Raw genomic sequence first — 21,871 nt, 5'->3', positions numbered from 1 at the left:
AACACAGGGTCTCCATGCACCATGCCATGGATGTGGTGGTTGTAAAGGGGCAAAGGAACCAGTTCTAGATGCGTGATCATCAAACGGCCATGCCACCCTTGTTCCCCCACCTCCATGCTCCATCCCTTCCGTCCAGAGCAGATGCACTAGACCGTGTCATCTACCGCTTTCATCTGAGGAAACGGCAATGCTGCAGACAGAGGTTAGAGAAGCGTCGCTCTCGATTGGGAGCTGGTGAACTCCGTGGCCGATGGACCAAATCAGCCTACAGCCTGTTTTTGTACAGCCTGTGAACCAAAGATGGTTTTTTTTTTAAACCTCTTCAAAAAGTTGACAAAAAAAAAAAAAGGAGTATTTTGTGATCTATAAAAATGATATGAAATTCAAGTCTCCATGTCCACGAATAAAGATTTATTGGAACCCCGCCATGCCCTTCCATCGACACATTGTCTGCGGCTGTTTTCCCACCAGAACAGCAAGCCGAGCGGTTGTGACAGAGATCATATGGCCCCCGGAGAGGAAAATATTTATTCTCTGGACCTCACTGAAAAGTGTTGCCAAACCCTGTTTTAGATCACGGAAGGGAAGGTCCCTGCCCAGCCTGTTCCCAAGATGTCAGCACCTTGCTCTGTGCAGCCCTGAACGTGACATTGCAAGACATCACCTGCGTGTGGACCTTCCCCTGAGCCGGGCCAGCCCTGACTCCCTTGTGGCCGGGGGACACCAGGCTGGAAAGCCCCGTCCAGACACAAGAAGGGTCCTCTCAGTGGCTGGAGAGGCCAACATTTGTGCCCAATACACAGAATGGGTCCTCCTGGTGCCAACAGCGGGGCCCTGGACCCGTGGGCTTCTCTGCATTGCTAACGCCGTCTCAGACCCAGCTCAGGCGCCAGTCACCGGGGTAGTCCCATATGTAGCTGAATCAGAAGGCAGGCTAGCTCTGTGGTTCGTCTTAAAAGGACAGGGTGTGTCCGGCTCTTCTCTTTCCCCTGCCAAGATTACCCAAAGCCTTCACCCTGAAATTCCAGCCTCCAGTGGTCCTTGGTTGTTACACAGCAGTGTTCTTACTAACTCATCCTTGGTGCTGCTGGGCTCTCTTGAGCAAAGGGGCCTATTAGGGACACAACGGGGACCAGAAGAGATAGTTCCTGAGAACAAAGGCAAAGGCTGAACAAAGCGGTCTTGGAGGAGGGTTCGGGCAGAGGGTAGGAGCCTCGCAGAGGACACAGGACAACACAGGGCTGGGTTCGAACTGAGGACATAGCCAAGCCTGCAAGGGTCTCCAGAGGGGCTCTGGGGACCTTCAGCCCTGGCTGTGGCACGGACAGTGTGTGACTTACCCGGTACCACACGATCTCACGCATGCGACCATCCGTCTTGAAGTTACACTTCAAGGTCACGGCATCACCAGCCACCACGGGTGGGAGAGGTTCAATGTTGACAGTCAGGTAGCCTAGAGGAACAAAGAAGAAAGGGGAGGTGAGGGCATGGGATGATTGGAAGGGCTGGGCTGACCGGGAGGTGAGGGGAGAGCTGAACCCGTCTGCAGGGGGTGCTTGCACACTGGAGCCTGTGTGACTGGTGACGGCCCGGCCTGAACGGAGCTTGTCGCTCTTTCCTTCCTCGTCACTGAGGTCTCCATCCTGAGAGCCTCCCTGGCTCCCATGCCTCCCTCTAGTCCTAAACACTTCTTGGGATCAATTTTCCCTTGAAAGGACGACCTGCCGGCAGCCAGAGGTAATGCCTCGATGTATGTCTGCAAGACGCCCCGAGAAACCATCCTGTGGTCAACCTCCACACCTCTTTCCCCCACTTTTACAGGGTCTCGACATGCACTAGCCAGTTAAGCCTCACAGGAAACAAGCGTGCTGAAAAGCAGCTAACCCAGCATTTCCAAACCTATCTGACCAAATGCCTCTTAGCCATCCCTACATAGCCAGGGTCCCCTGGAACCCATATTGCGAATGGTGTCCTAGGTGCCTGGACCCCTCCATTCCCAGTCTTCTAACCAAATTACTACCAACGGAAGCGGAAGAGCTCCCTGAGGAACTTCTGTGTGCTTCCTGAACCTCCTGAACCCCCAAATCACCCATCTTGCACACTCTGCCACCCAAGGGGGGAGGTAGTTCCCCCTCGAGGCCGTGGTGGTGGAGGGGCGGTTATGAGCCGACCGCCTGGGAAGGAGTCCAACCTTTGCAAGCACCAAGTGATGCATCTCGCCCACCAGCTGCCCCTCGGAAACCCCAGAAGCCAGGACTATTAACCTGGTAGCCACACCCTGGGGAACACTCCAGTCTCCGCACCGAAGAGGCCTTTGACCCTCTCCACTGCCTCCCAGAGCCCCGTCCCTGAGGCCCAAGCCCCACTCTGGCTCTTCAGGGGGCCTCATTCTTGGGCAGATCGCCTAGGCCCACGTGATTGGCTCCCCACCGGTTGATGTCTAGCCATTGATCTGATGGATCAATCCAGTCCAATCATCCTTAATGAGAAAACTGGTCAGGATGGGTTCAGGGATTTCAATTGTGCATGGAAACTGAGCGGATTGAGCCTGGGGGCCTGGCCCCTGCCTGGAGCTTAATGGTTACAACACTCCCAGTTGGGGGGTGGGGGGAGGGAATAAGAATCGACCCCTGGAGGGTTGATGTGGAAGCTGGAGTCAGAATTGACACCCAGGCTTCAGGTCCCAACAGCCAGGATGAGGAGTGAGGTGGGGGGCTCACCTCTAGACTGAGCTCAGGCTCCCGGGAAGCCCCCCAGAGCTTGCATGGTCCTTGAGAGCAGTGACTGGAACCAACCAGAAGGATCAGTTCTGCCCCTTCCTTTCCTCATTCATTCTGCCCCAAAGTTTGCTCCCACTTGCTCTGAGCGGGGCCGTGATGGTCCCAGCATTGCCCTGTCCTCTAGGCGTGCCCAGTGTGGGGACAGATTCACAACATGGCCACACTCAGTGGGCGGGTGACAGTGCAGGCTGTGAAAGGAGGGGGGGAACCCTTTCCAGCCTGGACAATCAGGGAGATCCCCAAGCCCAGTGGGGTCCCAAACCATGGCAAGCAAGGAGGCCGCCCTTAGGAGGAGGAAGCCCAGTGACAGAGAGGACTCCGGGCCAGCTGGTTCTGGGCAGGAAAGAATAATGGGTTCCATTCCCACAGCACCTGCTCCGACACAGGCTCCAGGCTAAGGGCTCAACACACATTCATTCAGCGAACGGTCATGGAAATCAGCGTTCCTCGGTCTTTCCCAAGGGAAACAGAGAGGCAAAGTAACCTACGGAGATCACACAGCCATAAGTGAGAGAGCTTGGATTCGAGCCCAGCCTTCTGCTCCATTCTGACCACCCTGCTGTATGGTGGTCAGAAGAGAAAGGAGAGGGAGGGGCCGGCAGACACTTCGCGCCCGGCACAGGGGAGCAGTGCGGTATGCTGCTAGGGGCCAGGACAGCAGTCCAGGACCTGATGCTGTCCGCGGATTACTCTCTGCCCCGGGCTGACCCCTGGGCTCCCCTTTCCAGGGGGGCTGCCCTCCTTGGGGGGCTCACCTTTGAAGCTACAAGCCAGATGGCAGAGGAGCTCGAGAGCAGAGAAGGGGCCCCTCCCACCACAAGGAGGTGGGAAAGACACATTCTCGGATGGGTGAATCTTGCAGCCAGCCCGTGGTGGGCGCAGATGGCACGTGTGTGCGAGGCAGGCCAGGGCGGGATAGAGGTGCCAGCTCGCGGGGCGCCATTTGTTGGCAAGCCCGGGCGGAACTACAGGTGTGAATCGCGGGGTGGGGGACGGAGGGGAACATTTGAAGCTCGGGTACCCGGCAGTTGTCTGCCGGGAACACCTCGGGGTGTAGCAGGTATCCGGGCAACGGGACTCAGGGGCGTGCAGGGCGAGAGCAGGGAAGAGCCTCCTGCACAGCAGCGGGGGCGGGGGAGTGCCCAGGACTCCCGAAGAGGAGATTCCGAAGGTGGTCGCCTGGGTCGGGGTGGTTCTGACACCTTAAGACAGCATTTCCCGGAGCATGAATACAACAGGGAGCACCTGCTAGATGTCTCAGGAAACAAGATCTCTGTTCCCAACACGGCGTTAAACAACATTAAGCACATACCTCTCCTTCAGAGCCTTTCTCTTTCCCTTCTTTTGTCTTTTGCCTTCATTCGTTGAAAAAAAAAATCACTGGGAATCTATTCAGTACCAGGCGCTGCTCCAGGCCTCGGAGACACAGTGATGAGAACAGGCAAGCCCTACCCTGGTGGAGCTGAGGATACAGCCAAGGAGACCACGATCAAAGACACGAACGAGGGGAAATAAGGCACGTGGGGATACACGCAATGAATTAAGGTAAGCGGGGGTAAAGCAACCCCAGGGAACAGGGGGCAGAGGCCCCTCTGGACAGGGTGGCCCAGGAGGCCTCTCTGACAGGGGCCAGAATAAAGGCAAGTGTGAGCCATGCAGGTATCTAGGGGGAAAGCATTCCAGATGGAGAACACCACATGGGCACAGGGCCTGAAGCCGCTGTGTGCTCAGGTGCTCACCCAGGATGGGCCAGGGTAGGAAATGTTTTCATAACGTTATATACCCCGGGGCCCATCTTTGACTCCGTATCTTATAGGACTAGAACCAGGGCGGGGACAAGGGGAAGGCAAGTGAGATGGCTACAGGGTGCAAAGCTGAGGGAGGGACCCGCCCCCCTTCCCCCCTGGCCCCTGAGTCAGCCTGCCTCCCCTCCTCCTGGCCTTGGCCTTGCTAGAGTCCTTCGGAATGAACACCAGGAACAGGTTCTAACCCGAGGTGGAAGGGACTGTGTCTCCCATTCCCCAGGTCCCCCTGCGGGGAGGACGGCGGGGGAGGGGGGGTGGTGTGACAGCTCCTTGCCTAGCGCACTGAGGCTCCAGCCACTGCTCAGGGACTACACGCTCCTCCCCGGGCACAGTGGCGCCTTCTAGCCCCCATTCGGGTCTAGCAACAACCTGTGTGATGTAAGATCCCGCGCTGGCTGCGTGTCACGCTGGAGTGTAATTGTCTGTTTGCACATCTGCCTCTCCTTCTGGAATGCGAGTTCCATTAATATCAGTGGAGTATTAAAATGAGATCCGACAAGTGCTGCTTTTGGAGCTTTCTTACGAGCAGGCGGTGACGATCCCGCCACCGCCCGGGGAGGATTTCTCTGTCGTTGAGAAGGAGCTGAGGTTCGGGGTTGGGGGAGGGGGGCGTGCCTTGAGCAATGATACCGCTGCCACCTACGTAGAAAAGGCCGGGACTGGTACCAGGATCTGGCCCCTTCCGAGACCATCGCTAATGCCCGGAGCAGAGTCATGTGACCTGTTGAGGTCACATGGGCATTCGCGGGGAAGGGCAGCCCCGATTCTCCCCTCCATTGCCTGCATCTTCACAGCGGCCTGGCTCTCAGACGGGGCGGGATGGCCAGTGCAGGGGCCAGAAGGGCGCACGGGGAACACGGAAGGATGGAAACTGCAAACAGGGAGACCCGGGCTTGGGATCAGGCCCAGCCCGGGGGGCCGGGCGGAGGGGAGCGCCCACTCCCCCACGGCTTGTGATCAGAGCCTCATAACGGGATGCAACCTCCCAGACGGTCCTATCCAAGGCCAGGACAGGCCTCGGTGACAGTGTGGGCTCTGAGCCTCAGGTCTGGAGGGCGGGTCACTAGCTAGGGCAGGGAGGGAGAGCCAGCGGACAAGGCAATTTTCTGACAGACGTACCAGGCGAGGATTGAGTCAATCAGCACCCGGATCACAGGTGAGAACTCACCTCCCCAGATACAGACGCACACAGGAGGGTTCACGGCCGAAGAGGTTTTTGCAAAAGAAAAGCACAGGAAAAGTTCTTTAGATTCGACTAACATCTCTCCAGCTCCCGCTTCACAAAATTCCATCGCCTTCCGAATGTCTTACATTGGCTCTTTCCCTGAAAGTTCCTCCCTCACTTTGCTTGCTTCTCCCGCCCATGTGCCTCCCGACAGATTTGAAGTCAGCTTTCGGGTTCAGGTTTCTAGCTCTATACCACGCAGTAGCGACTTGGGCAACTCATGTGGCCGCCACAGGACTCAGTCTCCCCGTGTGGACATGGGGATCATCACAGGGTCCTAGGGCTTCGTTCACCACGAGCCCTGCCCACCTAGAGTGGTGTCCCCGACAGGGTGACGTGGCACCATGCTTCCTGGCCTCCCAGACCTCCGTTCCTTCTCATTTCCCACTGCCTGGCTGAAGAAAGATGGTCCCGGACAGAGGTGGCAAGAGTGGGGTCCGGTATCTGGAAGCTGGTCAAAGGGTTCAGAGATGACCAGGAATCCAGAGCCAGGAGACCACACGTGGCATCCTTCTCCCAAGGCAGGGGACAGAAAAGAGAGAAGACCTAAGAAGGCCCCTATTGCCGGGATCCCTCCCACCCCCCACAGCCCAAACCAGAAGTTTGAGCAGGCAGGGGTTGGGGGAGAGGGGCTCATCCACCAGGCAGGAGGCAGGGAGCACAGTCAAAAGAGCCTAAAAGACCTGAGTTCTGGTTTCCCCCGTGCTGCCCACCAGCTCTGGGACCTCAGCCAGGCTCTCCCTCGCTCTGCGCCTCAGTTTCCTCATCTGTAAAATGAGGCGTGAACTCGATCTTGAGGGGCTCCCAGCTCCGATCAACCCCAAGTCAGGTGTTAACCGAGCCTGAATCTTGCCACCTCGGTTCCGGGTACAACTCGACCCCATTTCTCCGAGAAGTGAATCCGTCAATTAATCCACCAACCAGCTAAAGATGGAGCTGTGTCTTTCTCTGCATTACATGTGCCACCAATCGGCCCTCTGCGGGAAAGCCCCCAAGCACGGTATCAAGAAGCAGGATCAGGAGCTGAGCGGGATTCACCTTAACTAAGCAGTTCATTATCCCGAATGGGGCCATCACTTTCCCCTCTATCTCTGACAGCATTTGTGCCGCTCCTGTTAAGATACATTTAGCAAATCCACAGGCAATATTTAGGAACTAGGCGCCCTCCCCAACGAGGTGATGATGAATTGGTCCTCTGTCCAGTAATTCTCCTTGTGATATCCCAGCATCCCTCTCCCCTTTCCCAGCTCAGAGGGGGCGCTTCCAGAGGGCAGGCTCACGTCTGACCCCCTGGGTCAGCGAGGTTGCCATGGGAGGGGTGCAGGGCTGCCTTGATACAGTGAAAAGAGACAGAAGTTATATTAGGGTGACCAGATGTTTCAGTCCGTCCAGATCAAGGGCTTTACTGGGACAACGGCTTTTAGCATCAAACCACAGCGTCCCTGGGAAGCCAAAACAAGGTGGTCACTTGAGTTATAATTCCACCATGGTCCGTGGCTGGCCATGGTGCATCACTTAAACCTCTCTACCTAGTTCAACAGTGAGGATGACTCTACTTCCTGACCAACTCAAGGACCTAACCTCGTAGAGTCAAGGTTAACCTCGTCCCTGGTGCTCGACTCCATAGGGACTCAGTAAACATCGGTGGTGAACGAAGTAATATGTGCGATCAGCATCTGGCTTGGACTTCCTGCATCCATTCATGCCCTTCCAGCATCCTCTGCCAGCAGCCAGAGTGCTTTTTCTAGAAGACACACCTCCGGCCTTCTTAGGGGCCTTCAGAGCTTCTAATTGGTGCACAAGAAATGTCACAAATCCTCTTGGGGACATCTGGTGCATGTCCAGTTCAAATTCCCTGTCTAGGCACCTCTGCGTCCTGTTCTTCCTCAAGAATAGCCCCGTCCCGGGCGCCTGGGTGGCTCACACCATTAAGCATCCAACTTCGGCTCAGGTCATGATCTCACAGTTCATGAATTTGAGCCCCGTGTCGGGCTCTGTGCTGAGAGCTCAGAGCCTGCCTCAGATTCTGTGTCTCCCTCTCTCTCTCTGCCTCTTCCCTCCTCTGTTCTCTCTCTCAAAACTGAATAAATGTTAAAAAAATATTTTTTTGAATAAAAAAGCAGCCCCGTCTCTCACTGCTGGGTCCTGGCACAGATGTCCCCCTCTGTCCTGAGCCCTCACCCTTGGCTTGGGACATTGCCACTCATCTTTCAAGGATTGATGGAAATCTCACCTCCTCAGGAAATCTTTTCTTGACTCCCCAGGCTGTCACAGTCTCCAAAACACGCCCTTGTCCCCTACTGCTTAGATCACGGAAAAGGACCTGTCATGCTGTTGTCGGTGAGTATTCACCACGATGCGAGGCCGTGCACTATAACTAGGTGCCGTGTTACCTGTGTGCCCGGGGCAGTGTCTCAATCAGTGTCTGCCGGGAGAAGGAACAGATTAATTCTGCCCATGCCCCGGCCTCTTCCATGGAGTGGGTGGTGTTCCTAGGAGGGTCCTCATGCAAGTACCTCTTCCTGGTGGCCTGGTGTGACACAGCCTGAGCCAGGGTTCTCCTTCCCCACCTGCCGCCCTGACTACCTGTGCCCAGACAGGCATTGGTGCCACCTTAGAGTATCCAGGGACCTCTCCTGGAGGTCAGGCAGGAGAACTCCATCCAGCAGAGGAAATGGGCACTGGGTGGTGAGTGGCCGCCCCCTCAGGCATGAGAGGGTGTAAGACAGTCCAGCTGAGTCAGCAGACCAGGTGGCAGAGGCCATGAATGGACGCAGCAGAATCCATGGGCACTGGCACTTCCTGAACCCCCATCCGCCAGGACCCCGGAGCAGCAGATGGCACGCATCTACCTGAGCAGGTGCCTACCAGAAGTAGCAGGCTCAGGTCGGGGGACAGAGTGACTGGTGCACTCTGAACGGCATCCCGCTTCTCCTGGGAGCACCGTGCTGAGCTGGGGCCCCGTGTCCCTTGCTGCCAGCAGAGGTAACCAGGTACCTTGCAGCAGAGGGTTAGGAGCTCCGAACCCAGGGTCCTGCATCACTGCCGAGCATACCCTTGGAGGTCCGTGGGCCCCGCAAACCAACGGGTTCGAAACTGAAAGTGATGCTTCCCCCTACTTCTCCTCGGCTCAGGCAAGGCCTGTGTGCTCTACAAAATATGCCCAGAATCCAGCTCCTCCGCTGCTCCCCCCTGGGCCCGGCCACCGTACATTATTGCTGGTCTACTGCACCGCCTCCCAACTGGTATTCCAGCTCCCACCTCTGCCCTCTCTGATTTCTTCTCCCCTCACTCTCTTCCTCATTCCCTCCACCTACGCACAATGACTCTGCCCATCCCCCAGTACTCCAAACATATTCCCACCTCAGGGCCTTTGCACTTGCCGGTCCCACCTCCCCAGTCTTTCCCCAGACACCCACAGGGCTCAATCTCCCGATTCTGCTCTTTGGAGTTGCCCTTTCCAACTACCCTATATAAAATAGTATCCCTGCCATTCTCTTGCTTCTTACCTGCTCTATTCTTTTTTAAACATTTATTACTGCCTGGCACATATTTATTTTGTTTGTCCACTGATATTCCCCTCCCTCAACCCCTTACCCAACCAGGTTGGAAGTTTCACGAGAGTAGAGATTTTGTGTGTGTGCGCGCATGTGTGTGTATTTCAATCTTTTCTTACTGGTGTTCAGATTGGATCATTTCTATTGATCTATTTCAAGTTCATGGACTTTCCTCTGTCATCTCATTCCTGCTACTGAGTCTATCCTGTGAGGTTTTTCTTTTTTTTTAACTTTTTTAACTTTTTTTTTTATTGTATTTTTTGGTTCTAAAGTTTCTGTCCAGTTCTCCTTTATATCTCCTATTTCTTTGCCGAGACTTTCTGTTTTAGTATTTGTTTCAAGACTATTTGTGATTTTGCCTGTCCAAGCATTTTTATAATGGCTACTTTAAAGTCCTTGTTAGATAATCCCAAGCCAGGTGTCATCGTATCACCAGAGCCTGTGGATTGGCCCCTCATGTGAATTGAGATTTTCACAGTTCTTCTGTGATTTTTAGTTTCTATCTTGGACATTTTCAGAACAATCTTATGAGAGTCTGGTTTATAGATGTGTTTATACTCATTCTTTCAGGGATACTTTAAACTCTAGCATTCTTGGGGCACCTGGGTGGCTTAGTCAGTTAAGCGTCAGACCTCAGCTCAGGTCATGATCTCACGGTTCATGGGTTCGAGCCCCGTATCGGGCTCTGTGCTAACAGCTCAGAGCCTGGAGCCTGTTTCAGATTCTGTGTCTCCCTCTCTCTCTGCCCCTCCCCTGCTTGCACTCTGTGTTTCTCTCTCTCTCAAAAATAAATAAACGTTTAAAATTTTTTTAAAAAAATTCTAGTGTTCTTCCCCAAACTACCTGCAAGGATTTAGGTTTCGGGTTTTTCAAATAGATGTCCATACATTCTGTCCAAGTCTCACAGTTGTGTTAGCAGAAGATAAAAGGAGGCTGCTTTGTACTTCATTGCCTCAACCAAAAGCCCTTGACTTTGTGGTTTTTAATCACGACTATATTATCCCTAGAAACTAGAACAGTTCCCAGCATTTTAACAGGAATTCAATAAATAATGTGTTGAATGAGCCCCAAACTGAGCAACTACAGGTGATCGGTGCTTGGCAATTTTCAAAGGATATCTGTCATTATTATCTAATTGATCACTATAGCAACCCTGTGGAATAGCGTCCCCATTTTACCGGTGAGGAGACGGAGGCTCTGAGATACAGAATGACTTCCTCATGATGACCCAGAAGCAGGCTTGGCAGGCCGGCCCTCTGACTCTGATACCCTTTGGCTATCCCTCCTGCAGAGCCCCCTGACCATTGCCCTCCAACGGTAAGCAAGGGGAAAGCAGGGATGAGTAGGAGGGTCAGATGTCCAGAAGCACACAAGAAACCTTGCTCTGGGCCGGCGTGATCAGACACCAGGCTGGATCGACAGGACACGACACGCCCACAAGGGGCAGCAGGATGACTGGTAGCTGAGGCCACGTTCAAGTTCAAAGCCAGCAGAGGATGCTAGGAAGGCCGGGGGAATGTGTCTGATAACTTTTCCAGGACCGCAAGTGACCTGAGGCTGGATGGATGAATTTGTTCCATCGCATCCCTGACATACAGTCCCCTGATCCCAGCTCCGGACAGTTCCGTTGGCCCAGAAGTGCCTGTTTTGTGTCGCGGAAGCCGTCAGGTTCTGATGCAAAGTAGCTACAGAAGAATCAAAAGCAACGCTCTCCACCACTCATCTCTCAGGGGCAGGGTCCTGTCTACCGTCAGACTAGGAGCTCCCTGTGGGTGGCCAGGGACTCCAGGGCCCCCCTCCCTTGGGAGAATCAGCCTGGGCTCCCTGAGACGTGGCCTGGAGCCGACAGGCAGTCGGGTGGTGGCGGCAGCTCCACCAGCTGGATTTAAGACCCTGCTGGGGTGTAGACCGTGGGAGTTGGGGTCACATAAATTCCTGATGACACCCTCCGCTTTCCGTGGCGCTGCGATTTATCTCCAAGCGATAGCGGGAGCTCCACGCACCAGCACTCATGAAGAAAAGAGGTCACCTCACCTCATGAAGATGAATACCATAGTGTGGCACTGACGACAGCCTCTCTGGGCTCCCTGTGCTGCATAATTACTCTCATAATAAATATTATTACAGCAAAACAATTACTGCAACTGGATCTTTCAGGCAGGTACAGAGGGTTCTGTGAAATACACCATCCGGGCTGGGCTAACAAGTGCTCCCAGCCAGGAACCGGGGTGAGAGGCGGGGCAGAGGGTGGAGGGGGCCTTTTAAGAAAAGAAAGCGTCTGAGCAAAGAGTAGAGGTTAACAGCTAACCTGTCTCTAAGACGGATCATTCCTTCTTCTCAAATAGCCCTGAGAACTCTCTCTGCCCCACACCCGTCGTGCCTCGGTTCAAGCCCCTAAAATCCCTTCCCAGGACCCTGCCCAGGCAGCTTGCCGACGACATTTCCCCCCTCCAGCCTTGGCCCTCCAACGCACCCCCACCTGGGGTCTCAGCAATGTCTCTAAAATGCAAATCTGATGACACCGCCTCTCTGGCTAATGCCATTCAATTTCCCCACCCCATTGCCTTCCAATTCAGGATCAAGTTCAGACTCTGTCATGGCCAACCGGGCCCCTAATGATCTCGCCTCTCTCAGCCTCTCCAACTCAATCAGTCTCACACCGCATCTGTGCCACCGTGGAACCCACCCCCACCCCTCCCTCACCCCTCCCCCACCCCCTCAGGTTGTCCCTTTTTTTTTTTTTTTTTTTTGCCTGTGTTGCTTCCTCTTCCTGGAATGCCCTTCTCTGAGTTCCTGTAGGGAAATCTGTCCATGCCCTCCCAGGCTCAATGTCACAGCCACCCATTCCTTGATTGATCTGAGTCTGACTGTCCCTCTTCTGAGCTCGCAGACCCTCGTAAACACCTCAGTCATAGCCGTCCCCACCGACTGTAATGTAACACACGGTTGTTTGTGGATGCCTCTGCCATCAGACTGGGAACCTTTAAGGTCAGGGACCTGATGCGCGTCCCCAGTTTCCTGCGCGATGTGCGGCACGTGGTGGGTGCTCCAATGACATAGTGAATGAGCCATCGCACCAACACTGCATGTGACGTGCTAGGAAGCCGTGGAGCCCTGGACGAATGACGCCTATGCTGTAGCCCAGTGTCTTCATGTCCCCCTGTGGATCCAAATCCTCCCTGGTCTCCCCATTGCCTCTGGGATGAAGTCCACACCCTTTCCCCTCGCACTCTTGGCCTCTGTCTCTTCCTCAACTCATCTTTTGTCCCTCTGCCTTGTGTATGCTGAGCCTCGGCCACTGGAATTACTCAGTGCTCCCCAAGTACGCTCCGGCATTGTGCGGCTTCTGGGGCTATGCACCTGTCATCACTTTGCCCTCATCATTTTGATATGCCCTTCAGGGCTTTGCTCAGACTTCACTTACACCTGAGGCCTCTCCTGATACCAGCCCCAACTTCACCTACCCCAAGCCCGGCACCCCCAAGCTGAGTTCAGTGCCCCTCTCCTAGCACCTATCAGAACCCTACCACGTTGCATGGTGATACCCCTTTTGGCTAACGTCTCCCCCTACCATGGACTGTGAGCTCTCAGAGAGCCAAAAGCATGTCTCATGAGCTTAGCGTGCTGCTGGCTACACTGTTGGCATGAAAGACATATTTATTGAATGGGTGGATGAATGAATTAATGGATTCATGGCTAAACAAATAAATTCTACAGACAATTTCAGCTGGCCTAGACTTGGCATCCAGTGACATCCAATTCTGTTGGGACTGGAAGGTTGTTTTGTTTTTTGTTTCTTGTTTTTTTGCCTTAATGGGCTATGGGTTCCTACCCTAAATTTAGGCCATGAAAGAATATCCAGAGAGGGAGTCCCGACCCTCAGCCTCCTGGTTCTCACCTCCTCTGGCTCGGCTCTGAGCCACCAGCCTTTGCAGGGAGACGAGCTTGCTACCTTCGGGCCCCCATCCCCTGCCCTAATCTCCATGCTCTTGTGAAATATTCCCACTCTGTGATCTCCAGCCAGCTCATCAAATTCCCCTCTGTCAGAGGCAATAGATGCTCAAAAGCCTTGTAGTATTAATGTATTATTCATGACGTATGTATTATTTATCATTCGTTTGTTTATTTATTATTAATTTGTGTTTCATTATTGATAATGATGTGGTTATACTATTAATAAGAAGCCGGGGCAAAGCTGTACTACGACCCTTTCCAGACACCTGATGCCGCCCCAGTTCCCTGGAGAGCCAAGGGCGGGGGTCATTTATCTTCCCATTTTGTGGATGGGAGACACTGAGGACAGAGAAGGGCAGGATTTGTTCAGTCAACCTCCTTGCCTCTGAGAGGCACGCCAGGGAAGGTGATGGGGCTGGGGGAAGCTTCATTGGGGCGGCATGTCCTGGCAATAAGGCCAGTGGTCTGGGGTCCTGGGAGAGGCTGAGGCTCGGCTCCATGTAGAACCTCGGGCCCTGCTTGTCCCAGGCTCCATCACCCGAGTCCGTCCGGGGCTCGGAAGCTGTCTTTGCTCTATCTTGTACGTGGTGCCTGCTCTGCACGTGTGTGCGTGCTCCCCAAACCCTATCCCTCTTCTCTTGAGTGCTCATTTCCTTGTGGTATGGTGGGGCCATGTGACTGAGTCCTGGCAGCGGACTGTGGCTTACAGGCCCGGACTCTAGGAGCAGCCTGTGTCACCCTGTGCACCCTGTCTGTGCCAGCTGCCTGGGTGGAGGGGGCGCCGAGGACCCGGAGTGGGGCAGAGCCGTAAGGTGGAAAGAGCCTGGGTGCTTGACTGACAGCATGGAATCACGCCCTCCCGTGGTCCCCAGGGGACAATGATATGAGTGAGGAGTAACATGTTATTGTGTTTAGCTGCTGAGATTTTGTTACAGCAGTTACTCTACCAATACGTTTCACTAATATGGTGCACACAGTAGGTACTCAGAAGGGTCTCAGTGAAAACAAAGTGAACGGGCAGATAAAGAAGTAAGCAATGAAATCAATCAATCGATGGCTCTGGCTACAGGGTCATTGAGCTGGGCTCCCAGAGCACTGAGCATCATGGGGAAGTGGCCTTCCTGATCTAGAATTGAAACCCTTCTGTCACACAGATGGATAAACCAAAGCCCAGAGAAGGAAAGAGCCGTGGCCAAGGTCACAGAAGCAATCGACAAGCGATCTAAGACCAGGACCCAGGTGTTCTGAGGCATAGTCCTGGGACTCTTCCACCAGACCACCGTCTTCTTTCCAGGTGTATTTCAACTGACAGCCTGCCATCCACTCTGGAACTTTCTCTGTGTCCCTGGAGGTGGGTGAGGGGGGCCACTGTTTCTTTATCTCTGGGTCAGGCCAGCAGCCAAAGAACATCTAGACCTGCTGGACTGGGAGACAGAAGGCTGAGACACACGTGATGCCTGACAAGCCCCCAGGCACCCTGCAGGGCCTTCTCCGGGGCCAGGGCCCACCCGGGCAGGCCGGCAACGTGGAGGCCATGGCCAGTGGCAGGAAGAAAAGAAAACAGCTCCAGACCTTGGAGCCAAAGACCAGGCTTGTTCTGCCATCAACACCCGGGGCAAGTCCCCATCCCTCCCTCCGCCTCTCAGTGGTCTCTTCTGAAAAAGGGGCCCATGGTGCTTACTGCTCAGGGCAATGGTGACATCAAAATGCCTTCTTTGGATGAGTATCCTTATCCTTACTTCTTAGGGCGGGGAGGGTCGGGGATGCGGCAGATGCAGGGGGCTGAATACAGTATCCCGCAGGAGGGGCCGGTGCAGGTGCAGACAGGCTGGCCGTCTGCCCCCTGCCTTGGCCGCCTGGCCTCCCCAGCTCTCCTCTTCCACCAGCATGGCTGCTCAAAGGACTTTTCTAGAAAGCTTTGGGGCAGACAGCCCAGTTGGGGTTGGCTGTTTGAGCGACGCCTTGGGAGCACACAGGCTGAGCGGACCCTGGCCTGTGCCACCTCGTATGCTCTACAGAGATTTCTGAACGAAGCACCCGGCGCGCCTGGCAGCCTGGCATCCTCTGACCTCCCCCAGGACCATGAGGACAGACTCGTGAGCAACTGGGAGGCTTCCTGACTTAGAATAAAACTTAAAATATGGATCACAGGTTATTAAGGAATATTTTAAAAGAAAAATAGTTATTATTCAAGGAACACTGTCTAAGCTAGGTTATAAACTGGGCTTAATCAGTAAAACGAGGCAACTTAATGAAAAAAATTACAATGTAAAATAGGCCCACATTAAGTAATAATGCCTCATAAACACAGAGGTCCTTTAGCATATAAGAATTAATTGCTGGATTCGGAAGCTAAAGGCACGACAAAGGAATCCTTAATTTTTGGATCTTTTCTTTTTCTCACCCCAAAAGGCATCCCGCATTAGACTAGATTTCTTTCCCTTTGGCACCAGCGGATCCGGAAATTTGTAAAGGGAAATCTGTTCAGTAACCATTGTTTCCTCCCCTCCTGTGATTTGAAGGCGTGCTTGAAATGAAGCGTGGCTGCGCTCGCAGGATCTGCGTCAGTGTTAAATACATTCATGTGACAAGAGTTCCCCATTCGTGATTTAGGGAGTGGGCTCACTTTGCAGAATCGAAGCCCCTGAGTTAAGGCTCTTCAAGTGGGGAGACTCGAGCCGTTAGGGTGGAAGTGTTGCTGGTCCGTGAGATCCAATCTTTCTAGAAGCCATTAGAAACGGCCCCATAGGGGCGCCTGCGTGGCTCAGTCGGTTAAGCGTCCAACTCTTGGTTTCGGCTCAGGTCATGATCTTGCGGTTTGTGGGTTCGGGCCCCGCGTCGGGCTCTGTGCCAGCCGTGCAGAGCCTGCTTGGGATTCTCTCTCCCTCTCTCTCTGCCCCTCCCCAATTCACACACACTCTCTCTCAAAACAAATTAAAACCTAAAAAAAAAAAAGTGGTCCCGTAAAGCGGAGTGGTCTCAACCAGGGTCAATTGTTGCATTCCCCGGGGGACGTCTGGCAGTGTCTGGTGACATTTTTGGTTGTCAAAACACTGGCATCTATGGTGTGGCTGCCGGGGATGTGCACACATCCTATGATGCACAGGAGGGGCCCAGTATCAAGAGCCGTCTGGCCCCCATTGTGCCTTCAACAGCAAAGGAAGGCAAACTTCCAGGAGGTATGAAGGTGCACTCAGAAGTCTGCAAGCATGAGAGCCCGAGAGACTCTCCAAATATCAGGACCAGCTGCCTGAAGCCGGGAATGTGGATTGTTGAAAACCTCTCCCTCGACATGACCCCGGCACCAGCTGTGCCTGATACCTGACTCTCACCCAAGCTGATTCATTTTTTTAAATTTATTCTTAGGAAAGAGAGAGAGAGACAGAGCGTGAGCAGGGGAGGGGCAGAATGAGACAGGGACACAGAATTGGAAGCAGGCTCCAGGCTCTGAGCTGTCAGCACAGAGCCCAACGTGGGGCTCGAACCCACGAACTATGAGACGCTCAACCGACTGAGCCCCCCAGGTGTCCCTCCCCCAAGCTTCTTTACCACCGAAATGGATTGACCCACTTCATCAGAGCATCTTTGCTGCCCTCCAGAACCTATTCTGATTTTGTGATACAAGCATCGTAGGAGAAAGTTCTTTCACCTTCACCCTTGGCAAAACGCATTTATTCTGCAAAGCAAAGGAGTCCAAGCTCACACAGAGGAGGGTCTCCCGGGCTCTTTCTTCCCAGGGGAGGACTCAGCGCCTCCCTCCTTGCTAATCTTGCTCTGCCTGCTTGGCAGAAGCAATCTGGTCTTCATATTAATACTTTATTAAACACACACGTCTTGCAAGATATACATCAGCCTATTACAGCTGTTCAGGAATAGAGCGCCTTCTTGCCACCCAAAGGCTATTCGTGCCCAATTCATTTGCCATCTAACTTCTTCCTGCTGCAGGGCAAGGGACAGATTGAGTGGAGGGGTTAGGTGGGGACCAAGTGGGTTGGTGTGGGCCAAGCCGGAGACATTTATTCCAATCCTCCAAGACTCAAGGCTTCCTGCTTCCTGGGGAGGACAGAAAGGCACGGGCCTCTACGGAAGAGTTGCATGAACCGTGTCTAGGGCTGGATAAAAATTCAGGAATGATACTCCAATGATAGGTCTAGTTCAACTTACCAAAGAGTGGTAAGCCCGCTGTATGAGAGCACTGAGTAGGCCAGCAGGCACTTCCAGTAGGAACGGGCTCGAGGCACACCATGAAAATGGGCTGGCGTCCTGCTCCGTTCCTAACTCTGTGCTCTGGGACTACGAGGCTTTGGTCTTTTTATCCGTCAAGTTAGCATCCTGATGCCTACCTCCCGGGGCTGGAGAGAAAACATGCACAGCGCTAATGTGTCACTCAAGACGTGGCTGATGTTACCACGGTTAGCACGATTTCTGTCCTTCTTATAAGTAGAATTTACGGCAAAATGCACAAATCTCAAGCGAACGACTCGATGACTGTTTTTCGTATCACACACTCACGCAACCACTGCCCGACTCAAAATACAGAACGTTCCCAGCAGCCTTGGTTCTCCCTGCTCCTCGCCAGGCCCTACCCCCTCCCCGGGGGTAACCTCTGCTCTGGCTTCTCCATACCACAGACTGGCTTTGCCTCTCGGCCCTCGTATAAATACAATCACGCAAGATGTGCCCTTTTGCATCCGGCCACTTTGTCTCGGCCCGGGTATTTGTGACATGACGTTCATCCATGAGTTGGATGTATCAGTAGTTGGTGCTTTAAAAATATGCTCCCTGGGTAATATTCTGTTGTATGAGACGCTGTAATCCATTTATCCATTCTACCATCGAGGGACGTCTTAGGTGCTTTCTAGTTTGCGCATGTTATAAATCAAGCCGATCGTGTCATTAAAGTATTAATCTCAGCCCAAGGGGACAACCGGGCAACCCCCTTCTTCCCAGGGGAACTGAGCTCTGTCTTCAGCCAGCTCCTGGCAGGGAGGCCCACTGGTGGGTAATGAAAGAGACAGTGGTTGCCTTCAGCGTGTCTGCGCAGCCCTCTGGGACCCTTCCTCCCAGGGGCACTCGGGGTCCCCATAAGAATGTTGGCCATTTAATTGCCTTTGACGGGAAGGCTTTTGCCCCCATCTCTCTCCTCGGGGCCCGTCAAAGCCAGTCTCTGACATCTTTTCCCCAAATAAATGACACGACACCTGAAACTGCTTTGCTTTTTGCAAACAGACAAGTCCTTCTCTCGTCTGGTCGTTACACACGCCTGTGGGGAAGCCGATACCCCCATTCTTCAGGGAGGAAAACTGATGCACACAGATTCACCCACTTGTTCACTTACTGGACAAATACTTATGAAACACCTGTTAGTTGCTGGGCCCATGCACCTGAAAAGAGCCATGAATTAATCGGGTGGGAGATGAGTAAACACAGAACCACACCTCCTGGCAGATTCCTCCCCACTTTTGCATCCTTCAGCACTGAGCGCCCTCAGATTCTCCCAAATCCTCCGCTTGCTTTCTGCACCATGAGTCTCGGCTCCCCGGTGAGATGAAATTTTCTGTGGTTGCTTCTCCCACTTAATCCTTCTGTAATACACAGCAAGTCTTAGGAATACAGAAGCACTTAATAAGTGCGCTGAAAGAGCGTAATGGAGAGTGGTGTTGTTGACCTGACTTTGTAATTCTGAATTTTCAAGTCTCCTTTAAGAGAGATCCGCTCACACCCAGATAGCTTTCCTGCAAGTAGACGTCACGTGTGTGTAGGGCAAAGCACGTCACGGTCCAAGAAGGACTCGGCATGCCCTTGCTGGCTGACGAAGAAAGGCAGACAGCCTACAGGAGCAGAGAGCGGTCCCCAGGGACAGCCAGCAAACAGACACAAACCTCGGTCCCACACCCGCAAGGAACTGAACTCTGCAGCAGCCCGCATGAGGCTGGAAGAGGATTCTCTCCCAGAAGCTCCAGATGAGAGCCTGGAAGGCCTACACCTTGGTTTTGATCTTGTGGGGCCCCGAGCAGGGAAGTGAGGCTAGCCCATGCAGACTGCTCACCTACAGAAATGTGAGACAAGAGATGGATGTTGCTTTCAGCCGCTGATGCAACATGTTTCTTTGAGACCACAGCAGCCATGACGGCTCCCAGCTCACTGCACAGCGAGAGAGCCAAGGCCTTCTTATGGTCTGGAAGGCCAACATAGTCTGGGCTCACTCCCTTGCTTCTTCCCACACCCTCTGGCACAGTCCGTTCCAGCCACACTGGCCTCTTTGCTCTTCCGTAAACACCCCAAGCTCATTCGTACCTCAGGACCTTTGCACCTGCTGTTTCTGCTTCCTGGAACACTATCTTCCCAGCCTCTGTGCATGGCTCACCTACTCATTTCATTCTGATCTCTGCTCACTGTCATGCCCACTCCTTGGAGGCCTTCCTCGATCACCCAATCTAAAATCCTCTAAAATGCCCACCTAACTTCTCTCCTATCCCTGAGATTGCTTGACTTTGCACAACCCTATGTCTCCATCCAACACTATGTTTTAACTTACATTGATTTATTAACAATTACGGATACTCTCCTACCCCCACTGACTAGAAGGTCAGCCCCACAAGGGGATGGACTTCATCTATTTGTTCACGGCAGCGTCTCCAGCACCAGGGACAGCACCTGGGAATCCTCAACACCGGATGGTATTTAGGATGAGTGCAACGCTCCATCAGGTGCCATCTACTGCTTTCATGAACACAATGAGTCAACATGACCGTTCTTCAACATTATGACGGATTACCCTACAGAGCAAGCTTCCAGAAGAAAGCTCCCATAGACACGATTCCATACCTCGCTCACCAATCCTTATCTTGCTGACAGGGAGAAGCCTTGACAGCTTTCAGGGTTTCTGCTAACTCTGATGCCGGGCTACCTTTTGATTATAATCCTGGGCATAGGTCACCTTGAGTCTGCTGTCCTGGGGCACAGACGGGACTCTAAGGTTTCAGCAGAGCTTGGGGTCAAAATGCTTGGAAGGCACCCCCTGGCTACAAGATTGGCCTCGTATTTTATTTCCAAAGCCGGCTTGTGATTAGCTCCCTTCACAATGGGCTGTTTGAGCCACGCTCCTGTAAGCCTCACTTGCTCAGAGCCCCCTTCCCCATCCTTCTTCCTGTCAGCAAGATAAGAAGGAGTTGGGGAAAGACCTGGCTGACAAATGTCCCCTGTACAAATGGGATGGTTTTTCCACGGAGAAGGTAACTTCCCACTGGGTTCTGGAAGAAGAGACACAGCCTGCTCTTATCAATATTTTTATCTTTAAGGACTTCTCTCATTGGTGACTTCAAGAGTATTTGTTTATTGCCGAAAATAAATACTACCAGTAATAGTATAGGGAAAAAAAAAAAAAAGAAAAACAACAAAAAAGCCACGCTGTCCTGTAAACCATCGCACAGAGAAAGGCATTGTTGATAGTTTGGAAACCCCACTCCCACCCCCATCAACATTTTAGTGGGTATGTAAATCCAAATTGTCTCATGCCCAATAATGAGGGTTAAGGGTGGTTTTTTTTTTTTAAGTTTATTTATTTATTTAGAAAGAGAGAGAGTGAGAGTGAGCAGGGGAGGGGCAGAGACCGAGAGAGAGACAGAGCCCCAAGCGGGCTCCGTACTGTCAGCACAGAGCCCGACTCAGTGCTCAATCCCAAGAACCGTGAGATCATGACCTGAGCCAAAACCAAGGGGCAAGTGGCCCCGGGAGGGTTAAGTTCATGTGTCAACTTGGATGGGTCATGGGGTGCCCAGATTAAACATTATTGCTCGGCATGTCTGTAAGGGTGTTTCTGGATGAGATTCACATTTGAATCAGGGGACTCCGTAAAGTAGATTATACTCCTTGGTGTGGGGGGTGGGGGGCAGCACCCAATCCTTGGAGGCCTGAGAAGAGAAGAGAAGGCAGAGGAAGGGATTTGCTTCTTTATTCCCTGCCTCGCTGCCTGAGCTGGGACATTGCTCGTCTTCTCCCACCCTTGGACCTGGATTTAAACCATACTGTCTCTCAGGTTCTCAGGGCTCTGGGCTTGGACTGACTCACCCCACTGGCTTTCCCGGGGCTCTAGCGGGACTTTTCCGCCTTGGTTTCCCTGGAGAGCCCTGACGCACACAGATTTTCTAGACCCAAGGGTGGGTCTAGAGGAAGGGAATTTTGCGGATGAGTTTTCTGAATTGGTTCTGGGGTTTCCGGAACCTCTACTCTGATTCGATGTAGAGATGCTAATGACTCTATTTATTTCTGTCTTCGGCAGTTGGAGCTGCTCTCACAGAATATCATAGACTCAGCGACTTATAAACAACAGGAATGTGCCTCTCGCAATTCTGGAGGCTGGGAATTCTAAGCTCAAGGAGCTGACACATTCAGCGTCTGGTGAGGGCCACTTCTTGCCGCAATGATGGGCTCTTCTCTGTGTCCCCACAGGGGGATGGAAGTTTCTGGCATCTCCTTCACAAGGACACCGATCTCATCCACGAGTGCTCCACGCTTGCGACCTGATCACCGCCCAGAGGCCCCACCTCC

General features: G+C 53.2%; 1 protein-coding gene across 1 annotated transcript in view; it reads right to left on the bottom strand.

Moving 5' to 3' along the window:
* IGSF21 (immunoglobin superfamily member 21) overlaps positions 1-21,871 on the bottom strand; it is a 239,627-nt gene that overhangs the window by 133,210 nt on the left and 84,546 nt on the right. Inside the window, exon 2 of the mRNA XM_039229042.1 lies at positions 1,341-1,453. Coding sequence (XP_039084973.1) covers positions 1,341-1,453 — 113 coding nt within the window. The remainder of the gene's footprint in view (positions 1-1,340; positions 1,454-21,871) is intronic.

The sequence above is a fragment of the Hyaena hyaena genome, unplaced genomic scaffold, assembly GCF_003009895.1.
Source record: "Hyaena hyaena isolate Hyena2069 unplaced genomic scaffold, ASM300989v1 scaffold_35, whole genome shotgun sequence".
Taxonomy (NCBI): Eukaryota; Metazoa; Chordata; class Mammalia; order Carnivora; family Hyaenidae; genus Hyaena; species Hyaena hyaena.
Note: the sequence above shows the minus strand (reverse complement) of the source record. Positions and strands in the feature narration are given on the sequence as shown.